Consider the following 14,272-nt stretch of genomic DNA (forward strand, 5'->3'; position numbering starts at 1 on the left):
ACATTTAGCCCTTTAACCCAAATGAAATTACTTTTGTGAGTGATATAAGGTAGGGATCCATTTCCCACCCCCTCCATGCACATAACCAATTGCCTTGGAACTGTTTAATGACATCTCTTGCTCTTGTACCAAGATTCCACTAATGTTTGGAGAATTTCTGGGCTTGCTAATTGGTCCCAGTGATTTGTATAAGGGCTACAGGACCCTGTTTGAATTATTTTGCTAAGTCTTGATATGTTTTAGAGAAGTCCCTTACCACATTGTCTTGGTAATTCTTGGCTCTTTTAAGTTTTACACATAAATTTTATGATTGGAAAGTCATTTTCCACAATAAACCCTATCAGAATTTTAAATTTAAATTTTAAAAAAATTAAAAAAAAATTTTTTTTAATTTATTTATTTTTGGCTGTGCTGGGTCTTTGTTGCTTCATGTTGGCTTTTCTCTAGTTGCAGCAAGTGGGAGCTATCTTCATTGCAGTGAGCAGGCTTCTCATTGTGGTGGCTTCTCTTGTTGTAGAGCACAGCTCTAGGGCACATGGGCTTCAGTAGTTGTGGCGTATGGGCTCAACAGTTGTGGTCCCAGGCTCTAGACCACAGACTCAATAGTTGTAGCACATGGGCTTAGTTGCTCCTCAGCATGTGGGATCTTCCCAGACCAGGAATTGAACTTGCATCTCTAGCACTGGCAGGTGGATTTTTTTACCACTGAGCCACCAGGGAAGACCTGAAGCTCAATTTTTAAGTATATTAAAGATGAACCGCTATCTTTTAGAGTCTTCCCATTCATTTACAATAGAATTACTTATTTTGGGAGTCTTCTTTTATATCCTTCAATAAAATTTTATAATGTTCTCTGTAAGTTCATAGTTTATTAGTTTCATTCTTAGGTGTTTTAATGTTTTTCCTGCTTTTGTTGCTACTGTAGAAGAGATTTTTTAAAAGCTGGATTTTCTAATTGGATATTATAATACATACTAATCTTGTGAATAGTACATTTTCTAAACTTTTTCACCAGTTTGAAAACTTTACATAGATATTCTTCCATATTTTCTATATATACAATTATACTGTTTATAAGCAACCTCAATTCTGCTCATTCTTTTCTTATAACCTATTACTTATTATTGCTTATTTTTTTTTTCTCTTCACATTACATGAGTCAAGACCACTCATAAAATGTTGAAAATTGGTGATAGTATGCATTTTTGTCATGTCTGTTACTTTAAATCATTTCATTATGACGTCCCTGGCAGGAGATGTGCTCATCTATTCTTGGTGGTATAAGCAATTTTTATAATAAATGTCAGATTTTGTAAATATCTTTTTTATTTATTAGGATGATATAGTTTTCTCTTTATTTTTTTGTAATGTGGAAAACAAAAAATGTTTCAAATGCAGAATTATTTGTGCTTCCCTAGTCATTATTTATAATGTTTTTATACTTCACTATGTTCAATTTGCTTGCCTGGAAAATCCCATGGATGGAGGAGCCTGGTGGGCTGCAGTCCATGGGGTCGCCAGGAGTCGGACACGACTGAGCGACTTCACTTTGACTTTTCACTTTCATGCATTGGAGAAGGAAATGGCAACCCACTCCAGTGTTCTTGCCTGAAGAATCTCAGGGACGGCAGAGCCTGGTGGGCTGCCGTCTATGGGGTTGCACAGAGTTGGACACGACTGAAGCAACTTAGCAGCAGCAGCTTATTCAATTTGCTAATGTTTAGAATTTTTGCACCTACATTTGTAAATAAGACTAGTTGGCATTTTTTCTTTCTTTTGTTATCTGTACCTCATTTTGATATCAAGATGACAGTAATATTTCTCTTTTCTTTTTTTTTAAATAGTCTTTAAAAGATAAGAATCATCTATTGCTTTAAGTTACCTGTAACACCATTTTAGATAGTAATTTTACAGATGTATAGCTCAGACAATCCACAAATTATCCACATTATTTATGGCCACATTATTATTGGAATTACAGATTACAGTGTCTAATTTGAATAAAATAACTGACAAAATGAGCAAATGACAAATGTGTATTGTTGCAAAATTACAGAGTAAGAATAACGTAAAAAAAGTAAGTACTAGCAAAAAATAGACAAACAAAGGCAGAACTAATCCTGCTACTACTAATATGACCATTTTATTAAGTATATCATAAGGTATGGACAGTGAAGTAAGTCCAAACATTTTTTTAGGTCTTAAGAAACCACATGAAGTAAGGATTTATACCTTGTATTATTACTAATGAAACACTTGAAAGTCTACACTGTGTGACACTGAGGGTGAACTTGCCATGATTAGGAAGACATTTGAAAATGGTTTACAATATCTTTATTTCAACCTTAAAAAAATATTAATTTATGAAAATATCAGTACATATAAAGTACTGGTGTGTATACATACACACACACGTGCATGCACACACAAATGCATCAGAGGTTATGTGCTCTATTAAAAAAAATTGGTATGCAAGTAGGCAAAGTTAGAGCTTACCAATTTCTACCACAGCAGAATAGTTTTATAAAAGAGGATCTAATTTTACTACTCTCTGCTTAAAGAAATATAGCAGCTTTCCATGGTTGTAAGAAAAGTCAAAATCCTTAATATTTCCTATATGTTTTTTGCATAATCTTATATATTTTTAGTCTCACCTGCTACTATTCTCTCCCTTGCTCTCTACTCTATAAGACACATTAAACTATATGATTTTGTCCTCAAGTAATAACACTGAAATCTCATATCACAAATCATCCTTCAAAATTATAATCAAGAAGACTATTTACACATTTATATCCATCATTAATCCTTTCAACCTCAGAATGTTCAAATAATTAGAATATCAAAAAAGTTCACATTAATGTAGTAACTAATTATTTTCTATATACACTTGGACATGCCTTATCACTTGAATTCACAGAATCACAGAATATAAGAACTAGAAATTTACTTTTAAAATGTCATCTATTCCAACCAATCAGGTGATGCTTCTGAATGCCTCTAATGATAAGGCAAGCAGGGAATCATTTTTCTCGTTCCTCTTTAAAAAAAAAGTCTGATCCTTAGAAATTTTCTTTCTTATATGGTTCTAAAATCTATTTCCACCTGATCTCTAGGGTAGTGATCCTAATTCTACTCATTGGGTCATTCAGAGAAAGTTCAGTCTTACATAGTGGAATAATGATATAAATTTTAGAGACTTCAAAGGCTTCTTTTCTGTGGTAGTATGGAACAAGAAATAGAGTATGGAGGGACTAATGTTTGAGTATCTTTTATGAGGTGGTTATTTTATATTTAACTTTCATATTGCCCCAATGAGTTTGTTATATTATTGCCAAGTAACAAGTGACGAAATTAAAACTGACAGAAAGTTAACACTTCGTGTAATTTAAGTAGCAGAGCAGGGATTTCAACCACAAGTCTGTCACAGATACCAAAGCCTATGTTTAAGTCTGTTTATAACACTGAACTGCTTCCCACAAAGGAGAAAGATTTAAGAGAAGGTGAAACATCGAAATGTAACAAAATAAGAGGCGATACTAAAATTCCCATACTTTCTAACTTTCAAAATTCAATGTATTGATACATTTTGCCCTTAAGCCTTCTATTAAAATCATCTTCAACATTTCTTTCTCTGTCTTATAACCAACCTGTCTTATTATCTCAAATTTTTCATATCTTTCTACATAAACAAACTCATAAAACCTAAATTTAAGGAAGCAAAAAGAAAAATATTTCCATATTTCAGCCTCTCTCAATTTTAATCTGTTTTACACACTGAAAAGATGATCGTCTTTAAATACTGAGTAATGCACTTTTCTCTAGAGCCTCAAACATCACATTGCCTTCTGCAATCAAACTTAATGCTAACATTTTTCTGGTTTCAAGGCCTGACAACACTATCCCTAATTTGTATTAACAGAAGCTATTTGTTCTCTCTTCTCTAGGCAAACACTTATTTGGCATCCTCCATTGAGCCACTGAACTGAACTGAACAAGCACTTTAAGGCTCTTCCTTCTTTTCCTCCGAGAATCACAATTCTTCCTTTAAATAATGATCAGATAAGATCAGCACAGTTTCGTCATTCATGCTTTTGAAAAATGTGTCTCTCTATATAATTATTTACATTATGTTTATCAAGGTATTAACTTTTCTCTTTCCCTAGTGACATCATAAACAACTATTATCCATCAGTTTTAAGTTTTTGACCCAAGTGTGAAAAACTGAAGAACAAAAGTGCTTAATGAATGTTCTCAGCTGTACATTATAAAAATTCATTTTTATCATATACATCTTTTTATTTGTATACTTTCCTTTTAGGTTGCTTGTTAGGATTCTCTCACCATACACTTTATTATGAAAAGAGGGTAGAGAAACTTTCACTTCTCCTTTTATAAACAAAGTCAAATGTAATACAAAAGTTTTAATTTAGCACTTCTCTCTAGTCCATGTTACAGACTAATTTCAAGTAATATTACTTTTAAATTTCTCTGTGAATATATGGTTATATATACACATATATATATATATATATATACTTAAGAATATTAAAATCATACATCACATACACACACACACAAATCTTACCTTGCTGAGTATTTTGTTCTTGCATTCGATTCACAGTGAGGTCTAAGGGGCCTTCCTGCTCTTCCTGAAGGGAGTTTTCTGCTTGATTCATTTGGATACTTTTACATATCAGACTTGGTCCAATTGAACCATTTCTATTCTCTTGAATTTTACCACTTTTTGAAATATACTCAATTGCAAACTGACGTATCATCTTTTTCATTAATTCCTGAGCAACTAGGGGAATGTTAGGATCACAGTTCTGAGGAAGATCTAGGGAAGAAATAAATACAGTAAGAATTAAAAAGAGAATACAAAATACCAATGTTTAAATTTATCTTAACTACAAATTAATGATTTCAGAAGTTTCAGAGTAAGTCCATAATTGCGAATGGTTTCTGTAACTTAGCAACAAAAACCTTGTAGATTTAATTAGTATTACGAGAATATATTAACCCCAAACTTGGCTATTTAATTATTTCTTCAAAATAAACATTTTTGGTCCCAAATTAAAATATAAAGAACTAGACATAAAAGGAGACAGCTTATTTTCAGTTTTAATTCAAATGAATTGTAAAAGATATTAAAACTTAGTATGTGAACATAAATTGTATATATAAGTAATCAAGCAATTTTTAATAGAGTAGGTACATACATTAACTATTAAAGAAAACGTCTAAACTCTGTTAACTGTTTATTACCATTAATCCTGTCAAATATGTAGAGCCTGAATGTCATCAAGGATTTTTTCTTTCTCAACTTTTCATATCAAGACATTTCAGTCATAAAGAAAAAAATTAACACTAAAATGACACAGAGAGCCTCAACCAATATTCAAGAATTGTCAGTATGCTGCCATATTCACATTCTTTTTACTTTCTGGTTTGTAGAACTACTGAAAAGTAAATTGCAAAATTATGGCATTTCACTCCTAAATATTTCAGCACTCATCTACTAAGATTCCCCTATAGAAACAGTAATACCATTATTGAGAGTCTTAATCAGTCCTTGATCCCAAAACATGTTGGTCAGCTATAACCAAAATAAAGGTAAGTAGTCATATACATTTCTGCTTGAAACCTGGACAAGAGGTAAAAACAACTATTTTATAGTAAGAAGTATGGAATAAATAAATTTATAAACACAGTATATAATAAGTAAAAAAGAGTACTGATATTGGGTGGTAGTGGTGGTTTTTCCAAAGACACACTACTGGTTTCACCCCAATCCTTTTATTTACCCTGCTCCTTCAGAGGTAGAATGACTGGTGAAATGGGAAGGATGACTAAGCTTATCTGGTTAGGCTCTGTACTTCCTCTTCGGAAGTGGGCCTACTTCTAGAGATATTAATTTTCTGCTCATTACCACCTCAACTCTTACCCAGACAAATCAGTGTTGTGTGAACAGACCTGCCTTAATCCAAAGCTGTCTGAGATTGAAGGCTTATGTCGTCTTAGTTGGAGTGCCTAAGAGAACTGAAGGCAAATCCTCCAACCAGCAACTATTTTTATAAAGGTGAGGAAAGGCAACAAACTACCTCCACCATGATCACCATCATATCTGATGAGCAAAATGCGATCTAAACTGACATCAATCTGTTTATGGTCTTGCAGAAGTATCAATATATTTGATCACAGGGTGCTTTTTTGGATCTGCTAGAGATGTTGGACACGACTGAAGCAACTTAGCAGCAGCAGCAGAGATGTTGCACAATAAACATCTCCTTAATATTAGCTCTTTCAAAACAATCTTGAATTCTGAAAAAACCATCTGAGGCGGGATTATGGGCTTATAAAAAAAGTAATATTTAATTCTCATATTTATTCTTTGTTTAGAACCGAGTAGGAAGAGAGGCACTAGTTGTTCTAGGGTACTAAAAAGAAAGACTTGCCTATACACTTGACCCTTAAACAACATGAGTTTGAACTGTAGAATAGACATGAATTTTTTTCCAATAAATATACACTAGAGTACTACACAATCCATAGTTGGTTCAATCTGTAGATGTGGAACCCCAAATACGAAGGGCCCACTATAAAGTTAAGAGTTTTGACCATGCAGAGGGTCAGTGCTCTGAACTCCCATTTTGTTCAAGGGTCAGTTGTATATATTATATCCCCATGGCATATTTATTTTAAAACTGGAGGTTTGTACCTCTTAATTTCCCCCTCTTCACTTATTCATCCCCCAACACCCCTCTCTCCTCTGGCAACCACTTGTTTGTTCTCTGTAACTATGAATCTGTTTCACTTTGTTTTGTTTCTTAGGTTCCACATGTAAGTGAGAATATGTAATACAAGGTATATGGCCCATGGTATTGAAATAACTTTGTATGGGGACAGACTGTTACTAAATTTATTGTGGTGATCATTTCATCATGTATGTCAGATCATCCCATAGTATACCTGAAACTAAAATAATATTGTACATCAACTAAATTTTAATGAAAAAAGACTGACAGATTGAAATCTTAGCCATCTTTATAAATTTAGGTTAGTTAAACACCCCTCCATATTTTAGTTTCTCTGTTCATAAAATGGAAATAACAGAACTTTGGAAATCATAATAGGGCTTGCTCACAGGATATTTTAAGATTGTATGAGATTGTAGATAAAATACTGAGTTCTTATACTTGGCATTTTAATAACTGACATTAACTACACTGTTATCTTAGATTGTAGTGAACATAACAAGAGAAACAAGAAGATTCAGGCTGAGCAGTTATATATTATTTAAATCATAAAATGTCAACTAAGTAGAAATATTAACTAGGTTAATACGTACATTATTAATTAGCTTGGAAAATACAAAGGACATAATTTCTAAGCCCATGTGATATATTCTTATCCAGAAGACAGTATTAGCATATGTAACCTAACTAAAGTGATTAATATCAAAGCAAGAGATTTCTGTTACACAGAAGGATTCCTAATTAATACTATTTCTTGATGACTTCCTTCAGGAATCCTTGAAGGTGTTCCGTAAACTGTTTCTCCGTGATTTTTCAAACCTAATCTTGCTTTGCATTATGTGTTAAAAGGAGATACTGGATTTACTTCTATGTATTTCGGTTACCTGACCTGTAATTTACTGGCTAATGCCACTTTATAAATTCAAAATGATTAAATTTATAAAAAAAGGACAGAAATATGATCACATTCATATCATATGACTAGAGCTACACTTTAGAGTTGAGTTTGCTAAGTCGCTTCAGTTGTGTCCGACTCTGTGCGACCCCATAGACGGCAGCCCATCAGGCTCCCCCGTCCCTGCGATTCTCCAGGCAAGAACACTGGAGTGGGTTGCCATTTCCTTCTCCAATGCATGAAAGTGAAAAGTCAAAGTGAAGTCGCTCAGTCGTGTCCGACTCTTAGCGACCTCATGGACTGCAGCCTACCAGGCTCCTCCGTCCACAGGATTTTCCAGGCAAGAGTTGAGTTTAGAGCTCGGTTATTCATCTACTCAGTTTTTGCTCGTTTATATTAGGAATACATCTGTGTGTAAAACCAAAAGACTTGGCAAACAGCAAAAAAACAAATAAGATTTAAAAAGCTAAAGAGATAAAGAAAATGCTGCTCAGCTGCTAATTAGTTAGTGAGCCTTCTAGATTTCTTGCACAAGTGGTCACAATTACAAAAAAATGAATTAACTAAAGATCTTGGTCAGGGATATACACTCAAATGGTTTCAAAAGTTAGGCAACTAATAAACACTGGGCTGGAAGAGAAAATATGTTGCCACATGGAAATGGTATGCCCCTAAGAAGACAGAAATAATTTATTTTTGCCCCATCTCTTTATTTTTCAAATTTAACAAATTCAAGAATTTAGCAAGTTCTTTGTGGTGGCCAGTTTCAAGATGGTTCTTAATGATTCCCACTTTACCTCCTAGTCTCCAATGTTGCATAGTCCCTTTCACATTGCATGAAGGGTGAAATGTGAGATTAAAATAACATACTGCAAAAGTGTACGTCACTTCCAAGATTAGGTTATAAGAGAATATGGTGTCTATCCCGGATACTCTGAACACTGATGTTCACTATCACCCCCTTCTATTCTGCCCTCTTGCTCTCTCATCACTCACTCTGGAGAAAGTTGTGGCACTGAGGAGGCTCACAAGGAGAGGAACTGAAGTATCCTGCAAACAGCAGAATGACCGAACATGGAAAAAGATGCTCAACACCAATCAACTCCCAAATGACTGAAAAGGAAAACAATATACCAAAAGGTATGTGATGAAGCTAAAACGGTGATTAGAGAGCAACTTATGGCAATAAACACAGATATTAAAAAATTCAACTCAACCTAGCCGTCCTTAAGAGAAAATGATTTGAAAATTAAACCCAAAGCAAGAATAAAGGAAGAAATAAATAAAAAGTTAGAGCAGAAAATATTAAATAGGAGAAGGGAAAGGCAAGACAAGGTAAGATAAAGAGAAGATCAATAAAACCAAAAATTTATTCTTTGAAAAGATTTTAAAAAATTGACCAAGAAAAAAAATAAAGATTTAAATTTGTAAAATTACAAATGAAGGAAGAGATATCACCATTAACATTAAAGAAACACAAAAAAGTAATAAAGAAATACTACAGAAAAAAAGCTACACATCAACAAATTAGATATCCTATATGAAAAGGCCAAATTCCTAGAAAGACAAAAACTATCAAACTCACTCAAGAAGTAATAAAAAACTTGAACAGACATACAAGTAAAGAGACTGAATTAGTAGCCAAAACTCTTGTCACAAAGAAAAGCCCAGGAACAGATAGATTTACTGGTGAATTTTATTAGACATTTAAAGAAGAATTAAAACTAATCCTTCACAAACTCCAAAAAAAGAGATGAGGAAGGAACACTTCCCAACCCATCCTATGAGGGCAGTGTTAGCCTGATAGCAAAACCAGACAAAGAAACCACATAAAAAGAAAACTACCAAATCAAATGAAAACTATCCATTATGAATAGACAAAAAATCCAGTTGACCCTGAAGCAACATGGTTTTGAGCTATGTTGTTGTTGGGGCTTTCCTCGTAGCTCAGCTGGTAAAGAATCCTTATACGTGGATTTTTTTTCAACAGCAGATACTACAGTACTATACAATTTGTGGTTGGTTGAATCTTAGTAGATGTGGAACTACAAATTCAGAGGGCTGACAGTAAGTTATACATGAATTTTTGGTTGTACAAAGGGTCAGACTCTATCTACCACATGTTTGAGGGTCAACTCTCCTATCAAACAGAAACTAGCAAGACACAATAAAAAGGATTATACATCAACACCAAGTGGGATTTATCCCCAAGATGCAAGGTTAGTTTAACATATAAAAATCAGTCAAGCAATGTAATATAACATATTAAGAAAGGACAAAAGCCACATAATAATCTCCACAGATGTAGAAAAGCACTTTATAACCTTTCCATGATAAAAACACCGAACAAACTAGGAACAGAAGGAAATTACCTCAATCTAAGAAAGGGCATCTATGAAAAATCTACAGATAACATCATACTTAATGGCGAAAGAGTGAAAGTTTCCCCAAAAATACCAGAACAGGAAAAGGACATATGCTCTCACCATTTCTATTCAACATGTACTGGAGGTTCTAGTCAGTGCAATTAGGCAAGAAAAGGAGGTAAAGGCCATATGGATTGAAAAATTAGAAGTAAAACTCTCTTTATAGATAATGCAATGTTGTATATAGGAATTTCTACAGAATCCACACACACAAAATTTTAGAACTAGTTAAGTTCAGCAAGGTCACAGGGTGCCATGTCAATATACAAAAATCGATTTTACTTCTATACAATGGCACTAAGCAATTCCAAAATGAAATAATTAGGAAAATAATTCCATTTACAACATATTAGAAAGAAGAAAAATAAGTCTGACAAAGCATAAAGAGAACCTAAATAAACAGAAATACGTCCTGTGTTCATGAACTGAAAGATTTAATACTGTTAACATGATAATATTCCCCAAATTGATCAACAAATTTAACACAATCTCTATCAGAGCCCTAGCTGGCATTTTTGTAGAAACTGACAAGCTGATTCTAAAATGCATATTGAAATGAAAGGAATCCAGAATAGCCAAAACAACCTTGAAAAAGAAATAAATTGGATGACTAGCAATTCCTATATCAAAACTTATTAAAAAGTGTAATAACCAAGCCTAGGTGTTAATGCCATAAGGATAGACATATAGATCAACAGAGCAGAACTGAGCCCCAAGATAAATCCTTAATTTATTAAAAAAAATTTTTTTCCCTCCCTTCATTCCTTCCTCCCAGGCTTGCCTTCTTCGAAGCTATTTTCCTAAAAGAACCGAACGAGATCTACAACAATAATTCATTAAACAAAACCCCTGAGAACTTATTATATGCCAGGAACTAAGGTATTTTCCAGGAATTCAAAATGAACAAAATAGACAATAGTCTCAGCGCTCACGCGAAGAACACATATCTTAATCTATTTTTGTTAAGAGTACCAAGAAAATTCAAGGAAGAAAATAATTGTCTTTTCAATAAGTTTTGCTTAGGACAACTGGATATTTATATGCAAAATAATGAAGCTGGACCTCTACCTCATACCATATAGAATAATTAACCCCAAAAAGGGTTAATTATCTAAACATAGGACCTAAAACTATAAAAATCTGAAAGAAAACATAAGTATAAATTTACTTATAAACATAAGTATAAAGACCTTAGATCAAATCAGTGATTCCTTAGATCTGACACTAAAACACAAGGAATGAAACAGATATAAACAACTTGATTAAAATTTAAAATGTTTGTACTTCAAAGGAAATTATCAATAAGTGAATACAGTCCACAGAACAGGAGTAAATATTTACAAATCACATGTCTGTTAAGGGTCTACTCTCCAAGTATATAAAGAACTTTTATAACCCAACAATAAAGAAATAAATGCCCAATTAAGGAGAAAATGATTTGAGCAGGCATTTCTCCAAATAAGATATTACTAATGACCAGTAAGCACAAGACAAGATGCATTTCCCTAAAGCGCATTAGTCTTTAAAGAAATGCAAATCAAAACCAGAATGAGATATTACTTCACACCTAGAAGGAGAATTATAATAAGTGCAGATAACAAGAGCAACTGAGGATGTGAAGAAATTCGAGTCCTCATACACCACATGTGGGAATGCAAAATGGTGCAGTCTTTTGGAAAATACACTTTGATAACACAATGGTGGTAGTGGTTTAGTCACTAAGTTGTGTTGTGATCCTGTGGACTATAGCCCACCAGGTCCTCTGTCCAAGGGATTTTCCAGGCAAGAATACTGGAGTGGGTTGCCATTTCCTTCTCCTGGATTCCTGGAGAGCCGACTTCTCCTGGTCAGGAAAGGGATCTTCCTGACCCAGGGTTCGAACCCAGGTCTTCTGCGTTTCAGGCAGATTCTTAACCAACTGAGCTACGAGGGAAGCCCTTGATAACACATTAAAAAATGTAAACAAAGTATTATCATATGACCCAGCAAATTCCACCCCCAAGTATATAACCAAGAAAACGGAAAACACATTCAGTCAAAAATGTGTATGAATGTTCACAGCAGCATTATTCATAACCACCACAAAGTAGAAACAACCCAAATGAACATCAACTGGTGAGTATATAAATGTAGTATATTTATACAATAGAGTATTATTCATTCATAAAAGGAAACAAAGAACTGATATGTACCAGAATAATGAACCTCAAAAGCATGCTAAGTGAAGGATGAGCATAGTACAACTGCATTTATATGAAATGTTTAAAACAGGCAAATCTAGAGAGAGAGATTTGTTAGTGATTGCCAGAGCCTGGAGAAGAGTAGAATGATGAGGAATGAGTGCTAATCTAAAAATGGGTTTTTTAAGGATGAAGACTATATCCTACAGATAGTGGTAATGGTCACAAAACTTTGTGAATGAGTATATTAAAAACCACTGAATTTTACACTTTAAAAAGTAAATTTTATAGAATGCAAATTATATCTGAATTAAAAAAAAAAGAAAAATAGGAAAAAAGGGTAAATTAGAGTGGAACTTCGAGCCTAAAGGGCAGATTCACGAGCCATAAAGAATTATTTCTTAAGATCTAATCAAATAACTTCCCACATTTGCCCAGCTGGATTTCAGAATTGCTATGGAACAGTGATCCCTGTGTGCACCCAATTTCCCCATTTCAAACAGGTTTGTTTACAGAGGTTATCCTATGCCTGTCCTAACACTGTATGTTGGGTGTGTATGGCCAAGTAATTTGTCTTTTCACTTTTAAAGGGCTACAGATCAAGAGAAACTATACCAAAGGAACTACACCCAAGGAGCTTCATTTGTATCTAAACTAAATTAGATAACAAGAGCATGATTTTTGAGATGATACTATAGTAAGACTTCTGGAAGTCTTGGTCACGGGTGAGTATATTTTACATATGGGAGACACGTGAATCACCAGAACCAACTGATTCCAGCTTCCTTGTATTCACTCCTTTGTTAAGTATTCTTCTACACTGATAGAAGAATATTTATATAACATATAATGAATATGTTATATTCATATATAATATATATGAATATATATGAATATATAACATATATATATTCATATATATATGTTACATTCATATATATATATAAAGAATAACATATAATGCTATTATTTACCAAGACAGAGAGCTGCTCTTGGGATCAATCTAAGAATATCTGTGTAGGTTGTCTCAATTATGAGATTGTCAATGTGGAAAATGTTGGTCACTAATTCAACAAAAATTTTAAAGGCCAGGATGATGGTTTCTGTTATCTTCTCTTTCTCCATCTCCATTTCCCTTCTATGTTTGACATGTATTAACAACAATTAACAGTGATATAGCACTTTATATAACATGAAGAGCTCTAACATACATTGACATCACTTAATGACAAATATCATATTAGATCAGAAAATGATATAATAAAAGGTAAGAAGGGAGGGGAAGTCTTACAGCACTACTGACGGTGTACAGTTCTTGCCCTTGCCTTTTATTCTTCCACAGTTATTTTAAAAAATTTCAATCTTTAGAAAAGTTGAATGAAGAATACAATGTACTTCCACAAAATTTCACCTCTATAGATTCAACTACTGACATTTTGTTTCATTTGATTTACATATAAACTCACACACACGTTATTTATGGGTGAAGGATTTGAAACCTGTAGATACCATGAAGCTTTAACTCTAATTGAGTAATAAACAACAACATTATGAAACATAACTATAATGCCATTATCCCTTTCAAAAAAATTAACACAAACAATATTGTCCCCAACTCTCCCCCTTATCTCCTTTACACCTTTTCTTCCCCAACCTCAGGCTGCAATCTAAGGTTCCATACTGTATTTGACTGTCATGTCTCCCTAGTTTTTTTCCTGTTTTTCTTTTTAAAAAAAGAAGAAAAAAAAAAAAACAACCTTAAGATGCTATTTATCTTGTAATATTGTCCTAAAGTTTGGATTAGCGCCATTAAGATTTCAGTTCAGGTTAATCATTTTTGACAGGAAGAGTACACAGATGGTATGCCTCCTTAATGTATTATACCAGTTCATCCCAGCATTAGTAATGTTGATCATTAGCTTTAAGGTGGTTATCCAACAAATATTTCCATTGTAGAGTTATATTTTCTCCTTTGTAATTAGTAATCCATGGAGTAATATTTTAATGTATTGA

At 33.4% G+C, this 14,272-nt stretch overlaps 1 protein-coding gene across 7 annotated transcripts in view; it reads right to left on the minus strand.

Annotated features, from left to right (window-relative positions):
- Positions 1–14,272, minus strand: part of LCORL (ligand dependent nuclear receptor corepressor-like) — a 178,623-nt gene that overhangs the window by 51,693 nt on the left and 112,658 nt on the right. For all 7 annotated transcript variants that reach the window (XM_010860205.1, XM_010860209.1, XM_010860207.1 and 4 more), the window contains one exon: positions 4,589–4,840. In XM_010860205.1, the coding sequence (XP_010858507.1) occupies positions 4,589–4,840 (252 nt within the window). The remainder of the gene's footprint in view (positions 1–4,588; positions 4,841–14,272) is intronic.

Source organism: Bison bison, unplaced genomic scaffold, assembly GCF_000754665.1.
Source record: "Bison bison bison isolate TAMUID 2011002044 unplaced genomic scaffold, Bison_UMD1.0 scf7180017864464, whole genome shotgun sequence".
NCBI lineage: Eukaryota > Metazoa > Chordata > Mammalia > Artiodactyla > Bovidae > Bison > Bison bison.